Source organism: Mustela nigripes, chromosome 8 (assembly GCF_022355385.1).
Source record: "Mustela nigripes isolate SB6536 chromosome 8, MUSNIG.SB6536, whole genome shotgun sequence".
In the NCBI taxonomy this organism is placed as follows: domain Eukaryota; kingdom Metazoa; phylum Chordata; class Mammalia; order Carnivora; family Mustelidae; genus Mustela; species Mustela nigripes.
In genome coordinates, this window is record NC_081564.1 from 15,283,252 (window position 1) to 15,302,277 (window position 19,026).

The 19,026-nt window shown below is 44.5% G+C and overlaps 1 protein-coding gene and 1 long non-coding RNA gene across 10 annotated transcripts in view; one reads left to right on the plus strand and one right to left on the minus strand.

Moving 5' to 3' along the window:
* The first annotated feature begins 50 nt into the window (after positions 1–50).
* Positions 51–11,250, plus strand: LOC132023221 (uncharacterized). Of its 3 annotated transcripts, none has more exons than XR_009405895.1 (3): positions 51–1,168; positions 6,819–6,919; positions 9,325–11,250. It is a non-coding gene; the product is annotated as an uncharacterized LOC132023221 (long non-coding RNA). The 3 variants fall into 3 exon arrangements; XR_009405896.1 differs by lacking the exon at positions 51–1,168 and adding an exon at positions 5,698–6,604; XR_009405894.1 differs by lacking the exon at positions 51–1,168 and having other exon boundaries at positions 5,698–6,919.
* The window catches only part of CIT (citron rho-interacting serine/threonine kinase), a 166,940-nt gene continuing 157,125 nt past the window's right edge, over positions 9,212–19,026 (minus strand). For all 7 annotated transcript variants that reach the window (XM_059408549.1, XM_059408554.1, XM_059408553.1 and 4 more), the window contains 4 exons: positions 18,435–18,513; positions 18,122–18,301; positions 12,674–12,977; positions 9,212–11,632 (listed from right to left, as the gene is read on the minus strand). In XM_059408549.1, coding sequence (XP_059264532.1) covers positions 11,609–11,632; positions 12,674–12,977; positions 18,122–18,301; positions 18,435–18,513 — 587 coding nt within the window. In that variant the 3' untranslated portion in view covers positions 9,212–11,608. The remainder of the gene's footprint in view (positions 11,633–12,673; positions 12,978–18,121; positions 18,302–18,434; positions 18,514–19,026) is intronic.

The window sequence follows — 19,026 nt, forward strand, 5'->3', positions numbered from 1 at the left end:
AAATGGTCACATCCTCGTGGTACTCTGGGGTGAGTGACAGGGCAGCTGCAGCTGCCCCCAGGGCTGAGGAACATTCCCTTGACCCACCCATTCTGCAGGTAGCATTGGAAGGCTGTTAAGGAGCCCGTAAAATTGAGCTCCTTTGAACCAGTGAGTCAGGAGGGGAAGCTAAGGAGAGCCGACTGCAAAGCCTCCCAGTTTGGGCAGGTTGGGGGCATCCTCAGGTCGGAGGTTTTGTCGCCTCTTGCACATCAGTAAGCACCACGAAGCCTGGAATCTTGACACCTGCTTTGGAAGATACCAGGACATTCTGGAGTCAGAGTTGCGCCCATCAGCTAAAAGGAGCTCTGTTTGTTCTCCCAAAAATGATGAAAGATTACAGATGTGCTTTTAATAAGCCTTTCCTTCCCAGGCATCAGAAAACATTCAATAAATTTATGAGAAAAGGGAACCTCAGTCATTTGAGGTGGAGAGTAGCGTAGAAAGCATCCCTACGTCGGTAATTAGCTAGCTCACTCTGAAAACCCAAGCAATGTGGGAACCCTAGACTTTAAGGACTACAGAGATTATTTAGACTATAGAAACATGCAAAACTCCTCTTTCCAAAACTGGACAAGGTATTTTTAAAATACAATTGAAAATACATACCTAAGCTCGAAAGTATGAAGGGGATCTATTCAAGCACCAAAAACATAGAGACCATTGCCATGTTTGGCAAGCTGTGGACACAGCCCCTAGGTCCGTGATGGGAACGGAAGGTGGCTGGTGGTGGGGCCCCTGTATGAGTTGGTCCAGAACGGCACTGCCCTTTCTGTGAGGGGGTGGTTAGAAAATCTGGCTGCTAGCCTGTGTCAGAGCTCAGAGGAAGCCAGCAGCCCCAGGCTGGGGGGAAACAGCATGAACTTGGATATCTAATGTAAAAATGAATTGGGAGTCAGGAAACCCTGTAAGAGCCCTCAGCAGCCCAGTGGCCACAGAGGACTCCCGAGGGAGCCAGCCCCTGTGGTGGACATGTGGGCATGACCACTTCCTGGAACCATGGTCTCTGCAGTCTACAGCCGTCGATGCATCTAAAAGACTTCCATTTTCTTTAAAAGGTAACACAAAGCAAGTCTCCTGTGGTTTAGAAGATTGCTCACAGGCCCAAGTGAAAGACTCCAAACCCAAGGTAATGGAAATTATTTCACAGATGTGGGAAAGGAGACGCACATCATGGAGGCAAAGCCAAATGTAGAAGTGAAGTGTCCTATGACCCAGGCAGGGCCTTCTCTATTAGCAGTCCCATGATGGGTGAGGGCTGGTGACATGGTTAATGCTTAACCCAAATTGCTTTTTTCTTTTTTTAAATTAACATATGATGTATTGTTTGCTTCAGGGGTACAGGTCTGCGATTCATCAGTCTTAACATAAGTCACAGCGCTCACCATAGCACATACGCTCCCTAATGTCCGTCACCCCACCACCCCATCCCTCCCACCCCCCTTCCCTCCAGCAACCCCCAGTTTGTTTCTTGAGATTGAGTCTCTTAGGGTTTGTCTCCCTCCCTCGTTTTGTCTTGTTTCATTTTTCTCTCCCTTCCCTTATGATCCTCTGTCTTGTTTCTCAAATTCCTCATCTCAGTGAGATCATATGATACTTACCTTTCTCCAATTGGCTTATTTCACTTAGCATAATAGACTCTAGTTCCGACCACATTATTGCAAATGGCAAGATACTGGGCTTTTTTGATGCTACATAACAGTCCTGTGTGTGTGTGTGTGTGTGTGTGTCCCATCTTCTTTACCCACTCATCTGTTGATGGACATCTAGGCTCTTTTCATAGTTTGGCTATTGTGGACATTGCTGCTATAAATATTGGGGAGCACGTGCCCCTTCCAGAGTGGCTGCACCAGCTTGCATTCTTACTAACAATGTAGGATTCCCCTGTCTGCATCCTTGCCAACGCCTGTTATTTCCTGACTTGTGAATTTTAGCCATTATGACTGGTGTGAGGTGGTATTTCATTGTGGTTAGGATTTGTATTTCCCTGATGCCGAGTGAGGTTGAGCACTTTTTCATGCGTCTGATGGTCATTTGGATGTCTTTGCAGAAATGTCTCTTCATGTCTTCTGCCCATTTCTTGATTGGATTCTTTGTTCTTTGGGTGTTGAGTTGGTAAGTTCTTTATAGCTTTTGGATACTAGCCCTTTTTCTGATATGTCGTTTGCAAATATCTTCTCCCATTCTGCCAGTTTCTTTTGGGTTTTTGACTGTTTCTTTTGCTGTCCAAAAGCTTTTGATCTTGAAGTCCCAGTAGTCCATTTTTGCCCTTGTTTCCCTTGCCTTTGGTGATGTTCCTAGGAAGAAGTTGCTGCGGCTGAGGTCAAAGAGGTTGCCATATGTGTTCTCCTCAAGGATTTTGATGGATTCCTGTCTCACATTGAGGTCTTTCATCCATTTTGAGTCTATTTTTGTGTGTGGTGTAAGGAAGTGGTCCGGTTTCTTTCTTCTGCATGTGGCTGTCCAATTTTCCCAACACTTGTTGAAGAGACTGTCTTTTTTCCATTGGACATTCTTTCCTGCTTTGTCGAAGATTAGCTGACCATACAGTTGAGGGTCCATTTCTGGGCTCTCTATTCTGTTCCATTGATCTATGTGTCTGTTTTTGTGTACCATACTGTGTTGATGATTATAGCTTTGTAATAGAGCTTGAAGTCTGGAGTTGTGATGCCACCAACTTTGGTTTTCTTTTTCAACATTCCTCTGGCTATTTGGGGGTCTTTTCTGGTTCCATATAAATTTTAGGATTATTTGCTCCATTTCTTTGAAAAAAATTGATGGTATTTTGATAGGGGTTGCATTAAATGTGTAGATTGCTCTAGGTAGCATAGATATTTTCACAGTATTTGTTCTGCCAATCCATGAGCATGGAACGTTTTCCCATTTCTTTGTGTCTTCCTCAATTTCTTTCATGAGTACTTCATAGTTTTCTGAGTGTAGATTCTTTGCCTCTTTGGTTAAGTTTATTCCTAGGTATCTTATGGCTTTGGGTGCAACTGTAAATGGGATCAACTCCTTAATTTCTCCTTCTGTCTTGTTGTTGGTGTATAGGAATGCAGCTGATTTCTGTGCATTGATTTTATATCCTGACACTTTACTGAATTCCTCTATGAGCTATAGCAGATTTGGAGTGGAGTATTTTGGCTTTTCCACATAAAGTATCTATCATCTCCAGAGAGTGAGAGTTTGATGACTTCTTTGCTGATTCAGATGCCTTTTATTTCTTTTTGTTGGCTGATTGCTGAGGCTAGGAGTATAGTAGTATGTTGAATAGCAGTGGTGATAGTAGACAGCCCTCCTGTTTTCCTGATCTTAGGGGACAAACTCTCAGTTTTTCCCCATTGAGAATGATATTCACTGTGGGTTTTTCATAGATGGCTTTGATGATAGAGGTATGTACACTCTACCCTACCCTGTGAAGAGTTTTGATCAAGAAAGGATGCTGTACTTTGTTAAATGCTTCTTCTTCATCTACTGAGAGGATTATATGGTTCTTGTTTTTTCTTTTCTTAATGTATCACATTGATTGATTTGTGGATGTTGAACCATTCTTACAGCCCAGGAAGAAATCCCACTTGGTTGTGGTGAATAATCTTTTTAATGTACTGTTTGATCCTATTGGCTAGCATTTTGGTAAGAATTTTTACATCCATTTTCATCAGAGTTATTGGTCTGTAATTCTCCTTTTTAATGGGGTCTTTGTCTGGTTTGGGAACCAAGGTAATGCTGGCCTTATAAAATGTGTTTGGAAGTTTTCCTTCCATTTCTATTTTTTGGAACAGTTTCAGGAGAAGAGGTGTTACTTCTTCTTTAAATGTTTGGTAGAATTCCCCTGGGAAGCCATCTGGCTCTAGGCCCCTGCTTGTTGGGAGATTTTTGATTACTGCTTCAGTTTTCTTACTGGTTATGGGTCCATTCAGGTTTTCTGTTTCTTCCTGGTTCAGTTTTGGTCATTTATATGTTTCTAGGATTGCATCCATTTCTTCCAGATTGTCTAATTTGCTGGCGTATAGTTGCTCATAATATGTTCTTAAAATTGTTAGTATTTCTTTGATGTTGATTGTGATCTGATCTCTTTTGTTCATGATTTTATTAATTTGGGTTTTTTCTCTTTTCTTTTTGATAAGTCTGGCCAGGGGTTTATCAATTTTATTGATTCTTTCAAAGAACTAGCTCCTGGTTTCATTGATCTGTTCAACTGTTCTTATGGTTTCTATTTCATTTATTTCTGCTCTGATCTTTATTTCTCTTCTCCTTCTGGGTTTAGGGTTTCTATGCTGGTTCTTTCTCCAGCTTCTTTAGGTATAGGGTTAAGTTGTGTTTTTGAGACATTCGTTCTTGAGAGAGGCTTATAGTGTTATGGACTCCCCTCTTAGGACCAACTTGGCTGCATCCCAAAAGATTATGAATGGTTGTGTTTTCATTTGTTTTGATGAATTTTTTAAATTATTTAATTTCTTGGTTGACCCATTCATACTTTAGTAGGCTGCTTTTTAGCCTCCATGTATTTGAGTTCTTTCCAACTTTCCTCTTCTGGTTGAGTTCTAGTTTCAAAGCAGTGTGGTCTGAAAATATGCAGGGAATGATCCCTATCTTTGGGTACCAGCTGAGACCTGATTTGTGACCCAGGATGTGATCTATTCTGGAGAATGTTCATGTGCAATTGAGAAGAATGTGTATTTGTTGCTTTGGGATGGAATGTTCTGAATATATCTGTGAAGTCCATCTGTTTCAGGGTGTCATTTAAACCCCTTATTTCCTTGATCTTTTACATAGATGATCTGTCCATTTCAGTGAGTGGAGTATTAAAGTCTCCTACCATTATTGTATTATTGTTGATATGTTTCTTTGATTTTGTTATTAATTGGTTTATATAATTGGCTGCTCAAATGTTAGGGGCATAGATATTTACAATTGTTAGATCTTCTTGTTGGATAAACTTTGTTTATCCAATCTGTATCAATCAGTCAATCTGATACATTCCATATCTGTAGGTATGAAATAGTGTCCTTCCTCATCTCTTATTATAGTCTTTGACTTAAAATCTAATTTGTCTGATATGAGGATTACTGCCCCAGCATTCTTTTGATGTCCATTAGCATGGTAAATGGTTTTCCACCTCCTCACTTTAAATCTGGAAGGGTCTTTGGGTCTAAAATGAGTCTCTTGCAGACAACGTATCAGTGGGTCTTGTTTTTTTAGCCAATATGATACCCTGTGTGTTTTGATTGGGGCATTTAGCCCACTTACATTCAGGGTAACTATTGAAAGAGATTAATTTAATGCCATTGTATTGCCTATAAGGTCACTGTTAACTATATATTGTCTCTGTTCCTTTCTGGTCTGTGTTACTTTTAGGCTCTCACTTTGCTTCGAGGACCCCTTTCAATATTTCCTATGGGGCTGATTTGGTGATCACAGATTCTTTTCATTTCTGTTTGTCCTGGAACCCAAATTGCTTTTGAATAAAGATGTATTCTTCCCTCCGGAAATGTATATACAGACGGATTTATAGAGCCAAAGATAAGGCCTTCACATTCCTAACATGTAAAACGGTATTGGGTCAATAGGACCATATGTCAAAATACTGAAACCAAAGATCAAAGGACCCAGGCAAAGCTCTTCCCTTCCTCTGGCTTCACTTATGGGTATAAATGGGAGGGAGGTCAACAGTGCTCTGAAACCAGATCAAAGCCTAACTTCTCACTGGAGTCTGCCATTCCCCGCTCCACCCCTTCCCAGCATGTCAATGCTGGAATGAGATTAGGGATGTTGATCCAGTTCAGGTGACCTTGGGCAGGTCACATAGCCTTTCTTCGCTTGATTTCCTTCCCTGAGAAATGAGAGGGGCTGGACTAGCACTAGATGATCTTCAGGCTCCTTTAGTGTTGGGAGCTCCAAAGCCTTTACAACATGGCTGGGATACGCCACAAACAGGAAGTCAGGAGTCCAGAAAGGAAAAAATGCCGCCCCTCAATTCGCTCAAATAGGAAACTTACAAACTCCAAAAGCCAAGATTAAAAACCCAAAAACATCACAGTGATCTCATTCATGGTCAGAGACAACCACTTAGGGAAGAGTAAAATGTCATTTGGTTCGACTCTCATTATTTCTAGATGCACAGTTTAATTTCAGAACATGCATTCAGTTTTCCCAGTACCTGATCCTCCACTAGTGTTTATGAACAGTTTGAATGAATTAATGAGGATTCAACTCTATAGACCACTCACATCTCCAGCCAGCTTTTTTTTTTTTTTTAAGGTTTTATTTATTTATTTGACAGAGATCACAAGCAGGCAGAGAGGCAGGCAGAGAGAGAGAGGAAGGGAGGCAGGCTCCCCGCCAAGCAGAGGGCCTGACATGGGGCTCGATCTCAGGACCCCGGGACCATGACCTGAGTCAAAGGCAGAGGCCTCAACCCATGGAACCACCCAGGCGCCCCTCCATCCAGCTTCTAAAGAATCCCTCCTTAGCACCTCTCTCGGAGAGAGAAACAAGGAAGGAGGAACAAGCCAGAGCCTTCTAACCCAGAACACCAATGACAGTTGTCTTCAGGAGAAAATAAGTAAGTTACAAGCGCATGTGCATCTCTTCTAAAGCCTGAGTCATCCTTCCTGTTGTAATAACATCTGCAGGGCTTCCTGAGAGCCAGCAGTGCGGTGAGTCAGACCCTCGGAGAAGGTCCGAAAGCTGGAACAGCCAGAGCTCCCAGTCTGAGGGGCCTGCTCTGTTTCTGGTCGGCTCCCACTCATAGTCTTTTTTGTCCTCTTTGTCCTCAGTTATGGGCCTTTGCCTGGATGAGGATGCCAGCCCTCATCGCAACCTTTTCTACTGCCCCTGGAATGAATTCACCCATCTCATCTGGGAAATTGTGTGTACTGTGAGTCAACTTTCTTCTTCTTTTTTATGGTTTTCTGAAAGACAGCCTGAGCTGCATATAATAGTAAAGTCGTTTTCAAAATTCTTTCTTCTACCTCCAACAAGCCCTTCCGGGTAAACGGAGTTCCATTAATCATTGACAGACTCAAAGGAAAGCCAAGTGATCAACACTGTACTGTATTTCCACTACCTCACCCTCCCCAGCTTTGGAAAATAAAGCAATATTTGATTAGGCAAGTGATAAAACGCTCATATAAACATTGTGTGCCTGGTGCCACAGTCTCTGTGCTGTAGACATCATAAGCACTGTTTAAACTGCCCAGAGAGAAATCTGACCAGGACAGGCTATGGTTTCTCAACCTTGGCACTATTGACACTTGGACCCGATAGGAGCCTAGTGGGGGATGAGGGCTGCCCCATACACCATCGGACTGGCTAGATGCCAGTCTTGACCATCAGAAATGTCTGCAGACATTGTCAGATATCCTGAGGGGAGGGGAGCAAAGTGCAGTGATTTAGAACCACCAGAATAGGCCGATTCAGTGGTTACTAGGAGCCGAAGCTTAGCTGTTCCCACCCCTGTAGGCTTACTCTTAATGCTTTAGACTTAAAACTACATGGACAGTTGCTAGAGTAAATCAGATTCAAGAGGCCCAGTTCTGAGGAAAAACTTCAGTCCCATCAAGCACATTTTATCTCTTTTTGGCCTAAGTCTCCAAATCCTAAAGTTTCATGGTCTGAAATTTGCTATGCAGTCAGCATCTTTAGTCTCATGAAAATTAAGTTGTAAGCACAGAACACATGTCTGATTCTGTTTAAGAAATGGGAGAGGTGGGGCGCCTGGGTGGCTTAGTCATAAGTGTCTGCCTTCAGCTCAGGTCAAGATCTCAAGATCCTGGGATAGAGCTCCGTGTGGGGCTTCCTGCTGAATGGGGTGCCTGCTACTCCCTCTCTCCCTGCCGCTCCTTTGTGCATTCTCTCTCTCTAAACAAAATCTTGGGGGAAAAAAGGAGTGGTGGCAGTATAGAAGGTTGGGCCTCATTTTATGGTGGGCTGAGTAATTGTCTGTTTCCTTGGGGTCATTCCTTAGGGTTCAGAGAAGCTTTCAGGAACATTCCTTTTGGAACCAAACTGTTTATGCTTTTGAAGTATTCCATAGCTGTCAAGAATTCTCATTAACTGAAAAGGTTGGTTGATATTTAATAGACTTTCCCCAGTATTGTAAGGAAAGAAATGTTCCAGCATTTTTACTTGTTTCATCTTCTGAATTATTTCCCTTTTTATTTTATCTTTTTAAAATATTTTATTTATTTATTTAACACATTGAGGGAGAGATACAAGAGAGGGAACACAAGCAGGGGGGTGTGGAAGAGGGGGAAGCAGGCTTCCCCTGAGCAGGGAGCCCAATGCAGGGCTTGATCTCAGGACCCTGGGACCATGACCTGGGCTGAAGGCAGAGGCTTAATGACTGAGCCACCTAGGTACCCCTGAATTACTTCCCCTATTGTTATGCCCTTTGGCATATTTTTATCTCTAGGAGTAAAGCAGAGCAGAATTGTAACTATGGTTCCTGTAACAAGCCATGTCAGATACGACCCTGCAAGTAAGATTGTGACTGTGGTCAGATTACTTCATTGAAAAATAAAAATCAAGAGGGTAAAAGCAACAGGAACCATGAAAGAAATCACCATTTGTCAAAACTAATGTTTGTCCAGATCAAGCAGAGTTTATACTAACAAGCTAAAAAATCACGGAAAAAATCTACCGCACAGACTCTAAAAATCCATCTAGTTAAAAATAGAAGTATTTACATTTTAAACTACCTTGATCTGAACTCCTCCAAGGAACTCTACATCATTAAAATCCCCAGGGCCTTATAAGAGATGAGAGAGATTTTAAGGTGACCTGTTTTCTTGGTTAGCTGCTAATATTATAGAACTGGATTATAGGTAATCCAATCTCAAGCCTTTCAGAATGGCCTGTTTGCATTCGGAGCTCTCTAGTTCCGCAGTCCTATAAAGTGACCTACCTGCCAAGTTCACGGTTCATTGGAAATAATGACTAAACTTCAACAAGGTCTCACACTTGGAAGAGAATGCTGCCAGTCCGCTTGACGCCAGGAAAGCAAGTGTGCTTGGAGCTCTGTGTCCTTCCCTGACCCCAGAAAAAAAACACCTCCGACCCCACGAGAAAAGGAAGCAAGGTCCCATGCCACAATAACAATCCTGTGGTGACACAGGCCCAAGACTTAGGTTTTTGTGGTCTCTTAAGAAGAGGTCGTTGCACAAAAGCAAACATTTTAGATCATTGCTTTATTTCACTATTGTTTAACAACAAAGTTCATTCCTCTCCAGGTGGATCTTGAATTGTTCTTTTGTGTTCTTTTCCTCATCCTGAATAAAAAAGGTAATGAAGAAAAAGCCTGTACTTTTGGAGACCTAGAATCTTACTTATGCTAATAAGCTTTTGACTGCGATTTCGTGGTCCGGTATTTCCTGCTGGCATCTTGGTGGTCCCACGGAGCTCCCCACCCTCCAGTGAAGATGGCTGTCCACAACTACCACCGTTGAAACCAAAGGTAAGTGTTGAAAAATGCACCTTTTACAATAAAAAAGTAGAAACCAATTCAATTTCCTTTTTTTTTTTTTTTACGAATATAAAGTTTCTTGTAAATATGTACAGTCTTTTGAGCTAGTTCTATAGCAGGAAGCATTTCACAGATGAGACACACGATATACACTTTCCAGGCTCAAGAAGCCCATTTCTCATGGAGATCCTAAATGAAATGCCAAGACTGAAAGACCAATTTTCAGTGACCTTTCCAAATACTTGTGGACCAAGAGACAAAAACTTCAGCAAACATTCAGTCTGATCTGCCCTGGGGAGGGGAGGGATGCAGCATGACCCCAAAGACGCCAAGCAACGCATAAAACAACAGCGTGACACCTGCCAAGGGTGTAACAACATGGAGGGAGGGACACAGGCGTTCCAAACAAGAAAGCACTTAGGTTAAGAGACAAGCAGGAAGGAGCTGGGATTTGGGCCAGGTTGCAATCTGGAAAGTGATCTGAACTATGGACAACGTGGGGTTGCAATGTGGTCAAGTTCACCTGCGGTGGTGGAAACAGGTCTACCTTTCAGCCTACCTAGGATGTGCCTTGGTCGTTCGAGGCATGCCTAAGAGTCACGCAGAATCTGAAGCAAGAGGTGCCTTGTGGGAGATTAAAGGCAGAAGTAAGGCCGATAGTTAGCTTGCCAACTGCAGAGCCTCTGGGTTGCTTCTTGACCAGTTGCCAGGAATTTTGCCTTCTGGTAGCGGGCGGCGAGAAACCGTGTGAGCTGCGCGGCACCTAAGGGAGGACCTCCCGACCCCGGCAGAGGCAGAGGAGGGGCCGCAGTGCTCTGGAACTTCCTGGTCCTCGGCTAGCCCTAGGGAAAGGCTCACTTGGGAAGTCACAGTTTTGTGGGGTAGAACCGTGCTGGATGTTGTGTGAACACAGAGTCATCCACGAGGGAGTCAGGGAAGCGTGAGGGTGTGAGGTGTGGTTTGCTGAAATCCTTCTCTGGTCGTAAGGCTTGAGCGTTTGGTTTTTTTGTTTGTTCAGTGCTACAGACTGCAGCTTGTTGTGGCCAGTGAGTTGGCAAGTGGTCAGAGGGAGCTATGGTATGTACTAGTACATCGGCAGAGCAACCCAAGGGGGGCAGCCAGATCAGGGGGCAGCACATGCAGTGAACCGCCATGCAGAACTCCCGGACGGGTCTCTTCGCATCCCAGGGTGGGGAACAACGCACTGTCGTGGACAGGAGGTGGGCACCCCCGGTCCCCTCCCGGACCCAGAGACTCATTAATGCTGGGCTCCGAGCAAGTCTATTGCATGCTTTCCTGGCCAGAGCTACGTGGAAAGCAGGGACAGCAGTCTGGGGAGATGACGCTGAGGGGCAGGGAGGGAGAGCTACTCGAGGTCCCTTGGCCCCAAGTCACTGCCTCCGAGCTGAGGCCCGATGACCTCCGTACATTCTCAGCTGGTAGGAGGGGAAGTCGTCAAGGCCATAAAAGGCAATGAGAACAGTAAACATTTGGCTAAGATGTCACCCTGGTCAAACAGGGCCATCTGCGCGGATGGACTGGGACAAGAATGAACCTACATGAGCGCAGGAGGTTAGCCAACTGGCGGGGACTCTTCCACGATACGTTTCCGGAGCAAAGACCTGATGGTGTGATCTAGCTAAAAATGACTACAACAGGAAATACATTGCTATTCAAATCTATTAAGAATTCTGTTGTCTTTTTTTTTTTTTTTTTTTAAAAAAAAAGAAAAAGAAAAAAGGAAATCCAACCAACCCTAGGATCTTAAAGTAGCTATTAAATAGGATTCTAACCACATCGTAGTTAGTGCAGGTTGGTTTCCTCTGATGAACCGGTACAGGCTAGAGCTAGGTATAAAAGTTGATGAATGCTCTGAAAGAGTAACAAAGTGCACAGAGGATGACTGCAGGAAGGCGCTGGCAGCTCGGAGGAGCTCGGCCCCTGCACCCCCTGGATGCAGGCTGTCCGCACGGAGGCAGGTCTGGGCCCAGCTGTGCCTTGGGGTGGCTGAGCAGATGGGTGCCGGGGGCCCCGTCAGCGGAGTTCCTTAGAGTGGTGTTTTCCTGCAGGTTAAGATGAGGAGTTGGTTTTCCTGGCTGAGATTTACACTGAAGACTGGTCCCAGACCTAGGAGCAAAAGGAGGAGTTTTAGCTCAGGGGGCCAAGAGTCCCTGGGCTTGCCCCGCACGATCCCGGCAGGACACGTGCCGTGCTTGGTCTCCCTGCGGCCGGTAACACCGAGCGCCGCCCAGGCTGGCACCAGTGAGCAGAGCCATGCTGTGGAGCTTGGGGTTCATCAGGGAATGAAAATCACAGAAAATTCTCCAAAGCTTTGGATGGATCTCTGTTAAACACACATACGCTGGACCCTTTTTATCGGTAAGTCAGAGGGGCTAAGAAGAAACATTGACAGGCTTTTCCTCCTCTTGATTGGCAGGGGTCCCAACTGTGACCTGCAGGTGGCATGAGGAGAATGTGATCCAGAAAACCACCCCCCTCCGCCCCCCCAGGGACAGAAAGGTGACTGTGCTGTCCAGAGGGGGCCCCTGGAACTGGCTAGCCTGCCAAGGAGGCACCAAGCACTCAGACCCACCCCCTGCTCATGGGGAACGCCCCCCACCCTCGACCTTGGCTTCAACACCTCCTGCCATCTCTTTATTCACTAACTTTAAAAGTTACATAGATAATACATGCATATGGTATAAAGATTTCAAAAGGCTCAAAGTTCTAGAAGGCAACCACTGTTCCCAATTTCTGTATAGCCCTCCAAACTAATTCTTGATGTACGTGTGTATCTGTATATGTGCCTGAAAAAAATAAGGCATGAACTTTGTGTGGTACACTACCATTTCTGTTTACGAAGGGAAGATATATATACATATTTGCTTATATGCATAGAATATCTCTAGAAACTGCTAACACTGGTTGCCTCTGGGGAAGGGAATGATCTACCATCAGGTAGCTGTTCCATTTTGAGGTACACATGTAACATCATGCATTTGCTTAGAAAGGCCTCTTCCGAAATAGGTTTACTTCCTGAACTTGCTGTATGTCCTGAAAAATCTGAATTATGAGTGTCCCTCCCCCCGCCCCCTTTTTTCCCAACAGTGGTCCTAAAGGGCCCTCAGCTCCCTGGGTCACTCCCCTGGCCTCAGGATGGTACCTCACCTTATTGACCTGGGACAGTGGGGTCCTCACAGCTCCCACAGGCAGCCGGCCCCGGCTGCTGTCTTCAAACAGCCTCCCAGGGGAGCGTTCCCTCCTCGTGCTGAGCATCCGGCCTGGCGACTTCTCCCGCTCCAGGGGGCGGCCCGGAGACTTGTCCCTGCGCAGCTCTGTCCGCCCCTCTCGGTAGCGGTGGGGTGTGCTTGGCTCTCGCGGGTGGCTGGGGCCTTCCGGTGGGGGTGCCGGGCTAGAGGCCACACGCTTGGTGATGTGCTCGTTGTATGTTGGTGGGCCTCGCTTGTTGGGGCTGTGGGCAACAGGGAAGGGAGGTGTGGAGCTGAGAAGTCATAACCCCAAAGAAGCATCTTTCTCCTCTGAGCAGCCCCCAGGCCCTAATCTTTAGTAGAAAAGATCCCACCTGGAGTTCTTGGGGCTTTTTGTTTTCTTCTGGTGGTGAGGACAGGAAGAGAAAGATGACGACAAAAGAAAACCAACTTCCTGGTCTCAGTGCAGGTTTTTACTGAGTACCTACTGTGTGCTAAGCTCCTAATGTGTTCTGAATCTTTAAATCATCTCGTAACAGCTCCACAAACTAGGAACAAGCATGACCCTCACCGTTCAGATAAGAACGTGAGACAGACTGGGGGGTGGCCTGCACTAAGAAGCTGACACAGGTCAGTTTGACATCCTAATCCCCACCTTGTAATCCTACCGACCTAGTATTTTGCAGACCCTCGAAGGCACAGAAGGGAGTCTTCTCTTACGGGCTGAGGCTACTACGAGACCCTTGATACAAGGGAGCAATTTTGAGAAAGCCTGCACTCATCACTGCCAGCAGCCCTATCTGTCCCCCTCCTCGGCCTAGTGCTCGGTCACCTCTCTTTCCAGGTGGCTTTCCAAGCCTCCTTGGCACCCAGTGCTGAGGTGAAAGGTGTGGGGATCAGACCGGACAGAATCAGAAACCTGAGCAGGACAAATAAAAATGGTACAGTTGGCACAAAACGTGTCCCTGGCCCCAAAGGTTGATAGTAATAACCAAACAACTGAAAACACTGCGCCTTTCTGTATGGCCCATCCAGCCTCCACCCAGCTCCAGCTTGGGTATTTCAAACAAAGATTTCAGCAAATACAGCCCTAACCATTCTCTCTGAAGAAGCAAGATCCAGAACAGAACTGAGTCAATTCCTTCCCACTCTAATGAGCAGAAAAAGTACTCAATCCTCATCACCTCCGCACAATCAGGGCTAGGAAAAGGGCTACTTAAAATGGGTACATTTTATAGAGAATATTATTTGGAAAACATATTTTGATTGATTGGGGCTTTATCACAGAAAATAAAGCAGAAATCAGGAAAGTAAATGTATCCTTGTTATTTTTAAAATCTAAATTACAATTGGAATTTCATGCCGATTCTAAGAGTGAGCCAAGCATGAATCACATACTGATTTATCTTGCTCTAATTTTTGCAACAAAACAGTATGCTAATAGGCTCAATGACATACTTTCCATCAATGTTAGACTTTTGCAGTAGAGTCAAAGTCATTTCTTCAAAACTGTTTGAGAGTGTTACTGATTTTCCCAGAGGCCTATCTTAATCCTTGATATTTAAATCCTTCTCTTTGAAAGGCGCCAAACTTCTTGTTGTTGTTTCCTTCAGTTTTTGACCTAACTGCCAGAATCAGTTTTGTCAATGCCCATAATTAGAAACAAGAAAAGCAATGACACCTACTGGGGGAGGAGAGACTCTGTAGAGCAAGCTTGAGGGCCAAATCCAGACAGATGACCCGTTTTTATAAATAAAGTTTTATTGGAACATAGCCATGCCCATCTGGTTATGCACCGTCTATAGCTTTCACAGAATAATACCTGAATAATTAAGAGAGGCCATATGGCCCACAAAGCCAAAAATATTTACTACCTTATTTTTTTTTAAGATTTTTTATTATTATTTATTTATTTGACAGATCACAAGTAGGCAGAGAGGCAGGTAGAGAGAGAGGGATGAGGAAGCAGGCTCCCTGCTGAGCAAAGAGCTGGATCCCAGGACCCTGGGATCATGACCTGAGCCGAAGGCAGAGGCTTTAACCCACTGAGCTACCCAGGCGCCCTGTACTATCTGTACCTTTACAGAAAAAGTTTGCCTATTCCTGCACAATAGTGAAACAGAAAGGTGAGTAGAGATAATTTGATAAGTGATCAGTTCATTGTGAAGATTTTCATGTGACTCTCTGGTTTCCCTGTGCAATTCTAACTATGAAGATTCCAGACAACATATCCAGAAAGCCAGAAGCGCCCCCCCACCCCCGTGCATGCTACATGTCCAGTGGAAAAATTTAAGGTAACTGAGATTTGAAATAAGGCTAATATTCCTCTCTAGTCATGTCGCTTTAAGATGTGGGAGACAAAAATAAATAAATTTCAAGAGGAGAATTACATTAAGCCTATTTGTAATGGAAGGGAAATTATAATGTGTGTCCACAGAGGCCCATCATAAAGCAAGTGAGAAGGTACTCAGTGTCCAGGGGAAGAAGGATGTCTCTAGGAAGACCATTTGGAATGTCAGCTTAGATTAATGGAATGAAAGAAAATACCCATCATCCTAGGCCAAATGGGCAATCTTCCATCTCTGTATGCATTAATGACCAATGATCTCCCGTGCCAGTTTTATGGGGTTTTTGTTTGTTTTATTTTGTTTTTGAAAAGAGTTACATTTCCTGCTAAACAGACCAGGTCAGTGAGGTCTTGCAGTGACTCACACTCAGCCAGGCCAGGCCTCTGCATCCTGACCTGCCAAAGCAATCTACAATAAGAAGACCATTTTATAGGCCAAGAGATAAGCAAGGACTAACTGCTTATTTTCCGGATGTGTCTGGCCACAGCAGGAAAACAACAGTACTGTCTCTGCTTCTCATTCACAGGCACTGGAGAACCCCTTTCAACCACAGAATAAGCAACTTCTTACAGAGAAACTATTTAGTCTCAAAAGAAAAGTGCCTGCCCTCATATTAGTAAGGCAGTAGAGGAAAAAAAATCAAATTACAGTACTTTGATTTGTTCTTGACATGATTTGGAAATTACTTAAAGAAAATCTGGACATTTGCAGGAGAGAACTATAGTCCTTTGAGCATTTACTTCTGAGGCAGGGTCAAGCCAAGAGTTAGGAACTGCTGGTTATTTCTACTTCTGGCTTTCTAGGAAGTCCCTGGGATTAAAAATTACACTGACCACATATTTAGACTAACTTCTGTATTTCTCCTTTTTGGTTGTTTTTTTTTTTTTTTTTTTTAAGATTTTATCTATTTGACAGAGAGACAGAGATCACAAGTAGGCAGAGAGGCAGGCAGAGAGAGAGGAAGGGAGCATGCTGAGCAGAGAGCTCAATGCGGGGCTCGATCCCAGCACTCTGAGATCATGACCTGAGCTGAAGGCAGAGGCTTTAACCTACTGAGCCACCCAGGTGCCCCTCACTCTTGTATTTCAACAGAAGAAAAACTATTCATTAGGACACAGTCTCAAAATATTAGATTTATGATGTTCTTTTCCAAGACCTAAGCACCTTCTAAATATTAGAGCTAGTTCCTCCATCATATTGAGAGTCCCTTAAGAATAAAATCATCAGGGACGCCTGGGTGGCTCAGTTGGTTAAGCAGCTGCCTTCGGCTCAGGTCATGATCCCAGCGTCCTGGGATCGAGTCCCACATCGGGTTCCTTGCTCTGCAGGGAGCCTGCTTCTCCCTCTGACTCTGCCTTCCACTCTGTCTGCCTGTGCTCGCTCTCGCTCTCTCTCTCTCTCTCTCTCTCTCTCTCTCTCTGACAAATAAATAAATAATCTTTAAAAAAAAAAAAGAATAAAATCATCAGTGGATCCCCATCCCCAGACACTGTGTCCAGCACATGGTAGGGATCCACAGAACTCTTTACAGGGTAGACATAGCAGTCCAGAAAATTTAAATCCTAGGTCAATTAAATGTTCCCCTGGGTTAGATCATCTCAGAACTTCTCTGTACACCAAGAACTTAGAGTTACACATCTCAAACCTGTCCATCAACCTGGATCTGGCTCATAGACCTCTGTGTCAAGACAAGGTCAGTCCCACTTCCCACGCACAGCTGGTAGGATTACAAATGAATATACTTTAGGGAGGAACACTCAGCAACATCAATCAAAATTACAAATGGACATTTGATGTCGCCCATCAATTTTTTTTTCCAGGAATTTATCGTACAGATAGATTCATAAGCATGCCAAACGACATAAGCACAAAGTCATTTAATTTATTACAGCTACTGTCTGTGAACCACCTAAACATGCACTGATAAAGGAGCAATTAAATAAAGGTCACATGAAGGCATAAATGCTACACAGTCATTAAAAAAAAAACAACAACAATGAAGAAATCCTTCTGATACCAACCTGGAACAATCTCCAAGATACATGAAGGTCCGGAAGAATATATGCAGGGTGCTATCAGCTATATTACAAAGGGGAAGAACGCTTCCAGAATGGTAGAGTAAGGACTGCCGAAAACCCAATTCCTCCATAAAAGCAACCAGAACACTGGCAACGAGTGTCTAAAGCAACTTTTCCAGAACTCCGGAAATTAACCAAAGACTGGCAATGACTCAAACAGCAAGAGCATTTATGTAAAAAATAGCTGAACCTCCGTAAGGACAACAAGCTTTGTGACATGTTAACGTGACCTCAACATTTTCTCTCCAGAGCTGCGGCAGTTTTGAAACCATCAGCCCCGTAACCACAGTGGCCACAGTTAGCATCAGGACTGATGCTCCCCACAAAGCCGCGGCCCCAGCAAACAGTTCCCGTCTGACCTGACGCAGGGTTTCCTCATAAGAAAAGCCCTATCCCCAAATGTTCATCAGAAACAATCAGCAGCAAGTATTTAACCTGGCAAATACTTAAGACAGTGTGATACCATCTGGGGAAGAGGCTGGCTAAAACACTCAAAAGGCGATCTGGGAATAACATGTTGATATGGCGTTTTGAAATGGTCCCATATATTTGTAGGAATCTAGAAAGCCACACACACACAGGCAAAGCCCTCAGGAAAAATCTGAGAAGGCCTCAGTGTCTCAACTCTGGCTGACTTTGAGCATTAAAGGTTGCCCAACGCCCACACACACACACACACACACTATAGTGCTCCATTCTAGTGCCACCAAAAATACCCAAACACACACACACACACTATAGTGCTCCATTCTAGTGCCACCAAAAATACCCAAAAGAGAAAGACCAGACATTTGTGCCCACCTTCTCTAAGAGGGCATTTAAGATTTCTCCTGATTCTCAAGAAGGACTGAGTCAGTGTCATGCTATATAGCTCAAAGAAAGGAGTGACTTGAGCTTGAAGACCTTTGACCAGCTTAGCACAATTTCCTTCTACTTTACACAACAGCACTCTGCCTCCTGTAACGAAGAGAAGGATGGTACCTGCGGGAGGTGGACGGGCCCCGGTGGTGGTCAGTGCCGGACTCCTTCACGAGGTTTCCTTTGCAGCAAATGACCCTTAATTTATCCTGGTATGACGAGGCCAGGTAAATCGCTCCTGAGGAAATTGCAGGGCCCAAGTAGCGTGGGTTTGGGATTTCCAAATACGCTCGGGCAGGAGTCCTAAGGAGTTCCAGATAAGTGGTTACATTCAGGTTACCTCTGTTGCTGGGTAGCATGGGAAGAAACAGACACTGGGCCCTGACCCCCAACCCCAACAGCTGAGCTTTCTGAAGCCTGAAAGGGCAATGCTTACCCCAGAGAGGAGCGTGCCTGGATCTCAATGACTTCAAGTGAGTTGAAGTGGGTCACAAACAGATAGGGTTCTCTGTAGGCTGCAAGGTTACCCCAGAAGAAGAGCATGGAACAAGGAAGGTTTAAAAGAGGAAATCAAAACCAGGCTGCAATGCCACCTTCGACCCAGCAATCGCACCTAAAATAATTTAGCCTACGCATACACCCGTGTGCCAACATAACGAGGTGTGTCCAAGTTTACTGCCATGTTGTCAGAGCAGAAGATGGGAACCAAATCCAGGGTATGTTTTGGGGGTCAGTTAAATAAATTATGGTACATCTGAGGGATTCTGCACAGCTGTAAAAACTGCATGAAGCTCTCTGTGTACTGATATACTAAAAAACCCTGAGGTGTGTTTTACTTAGTGTGTGAAGCAAAATTCAGAATAAATAATGTGTAAAGTGTGGCACCACATGGATTAAAAAAAAAAAAAAAGTGTGTGGGGGGGAGGATAAGAATATATTTTCTTATGCATCTCTATTTTCACAAAGCACTGGAGGGATAAATAATAAAAGTTTTCCCCCTGCTTGGGTGAGTGGGGACGGAGAAGTGG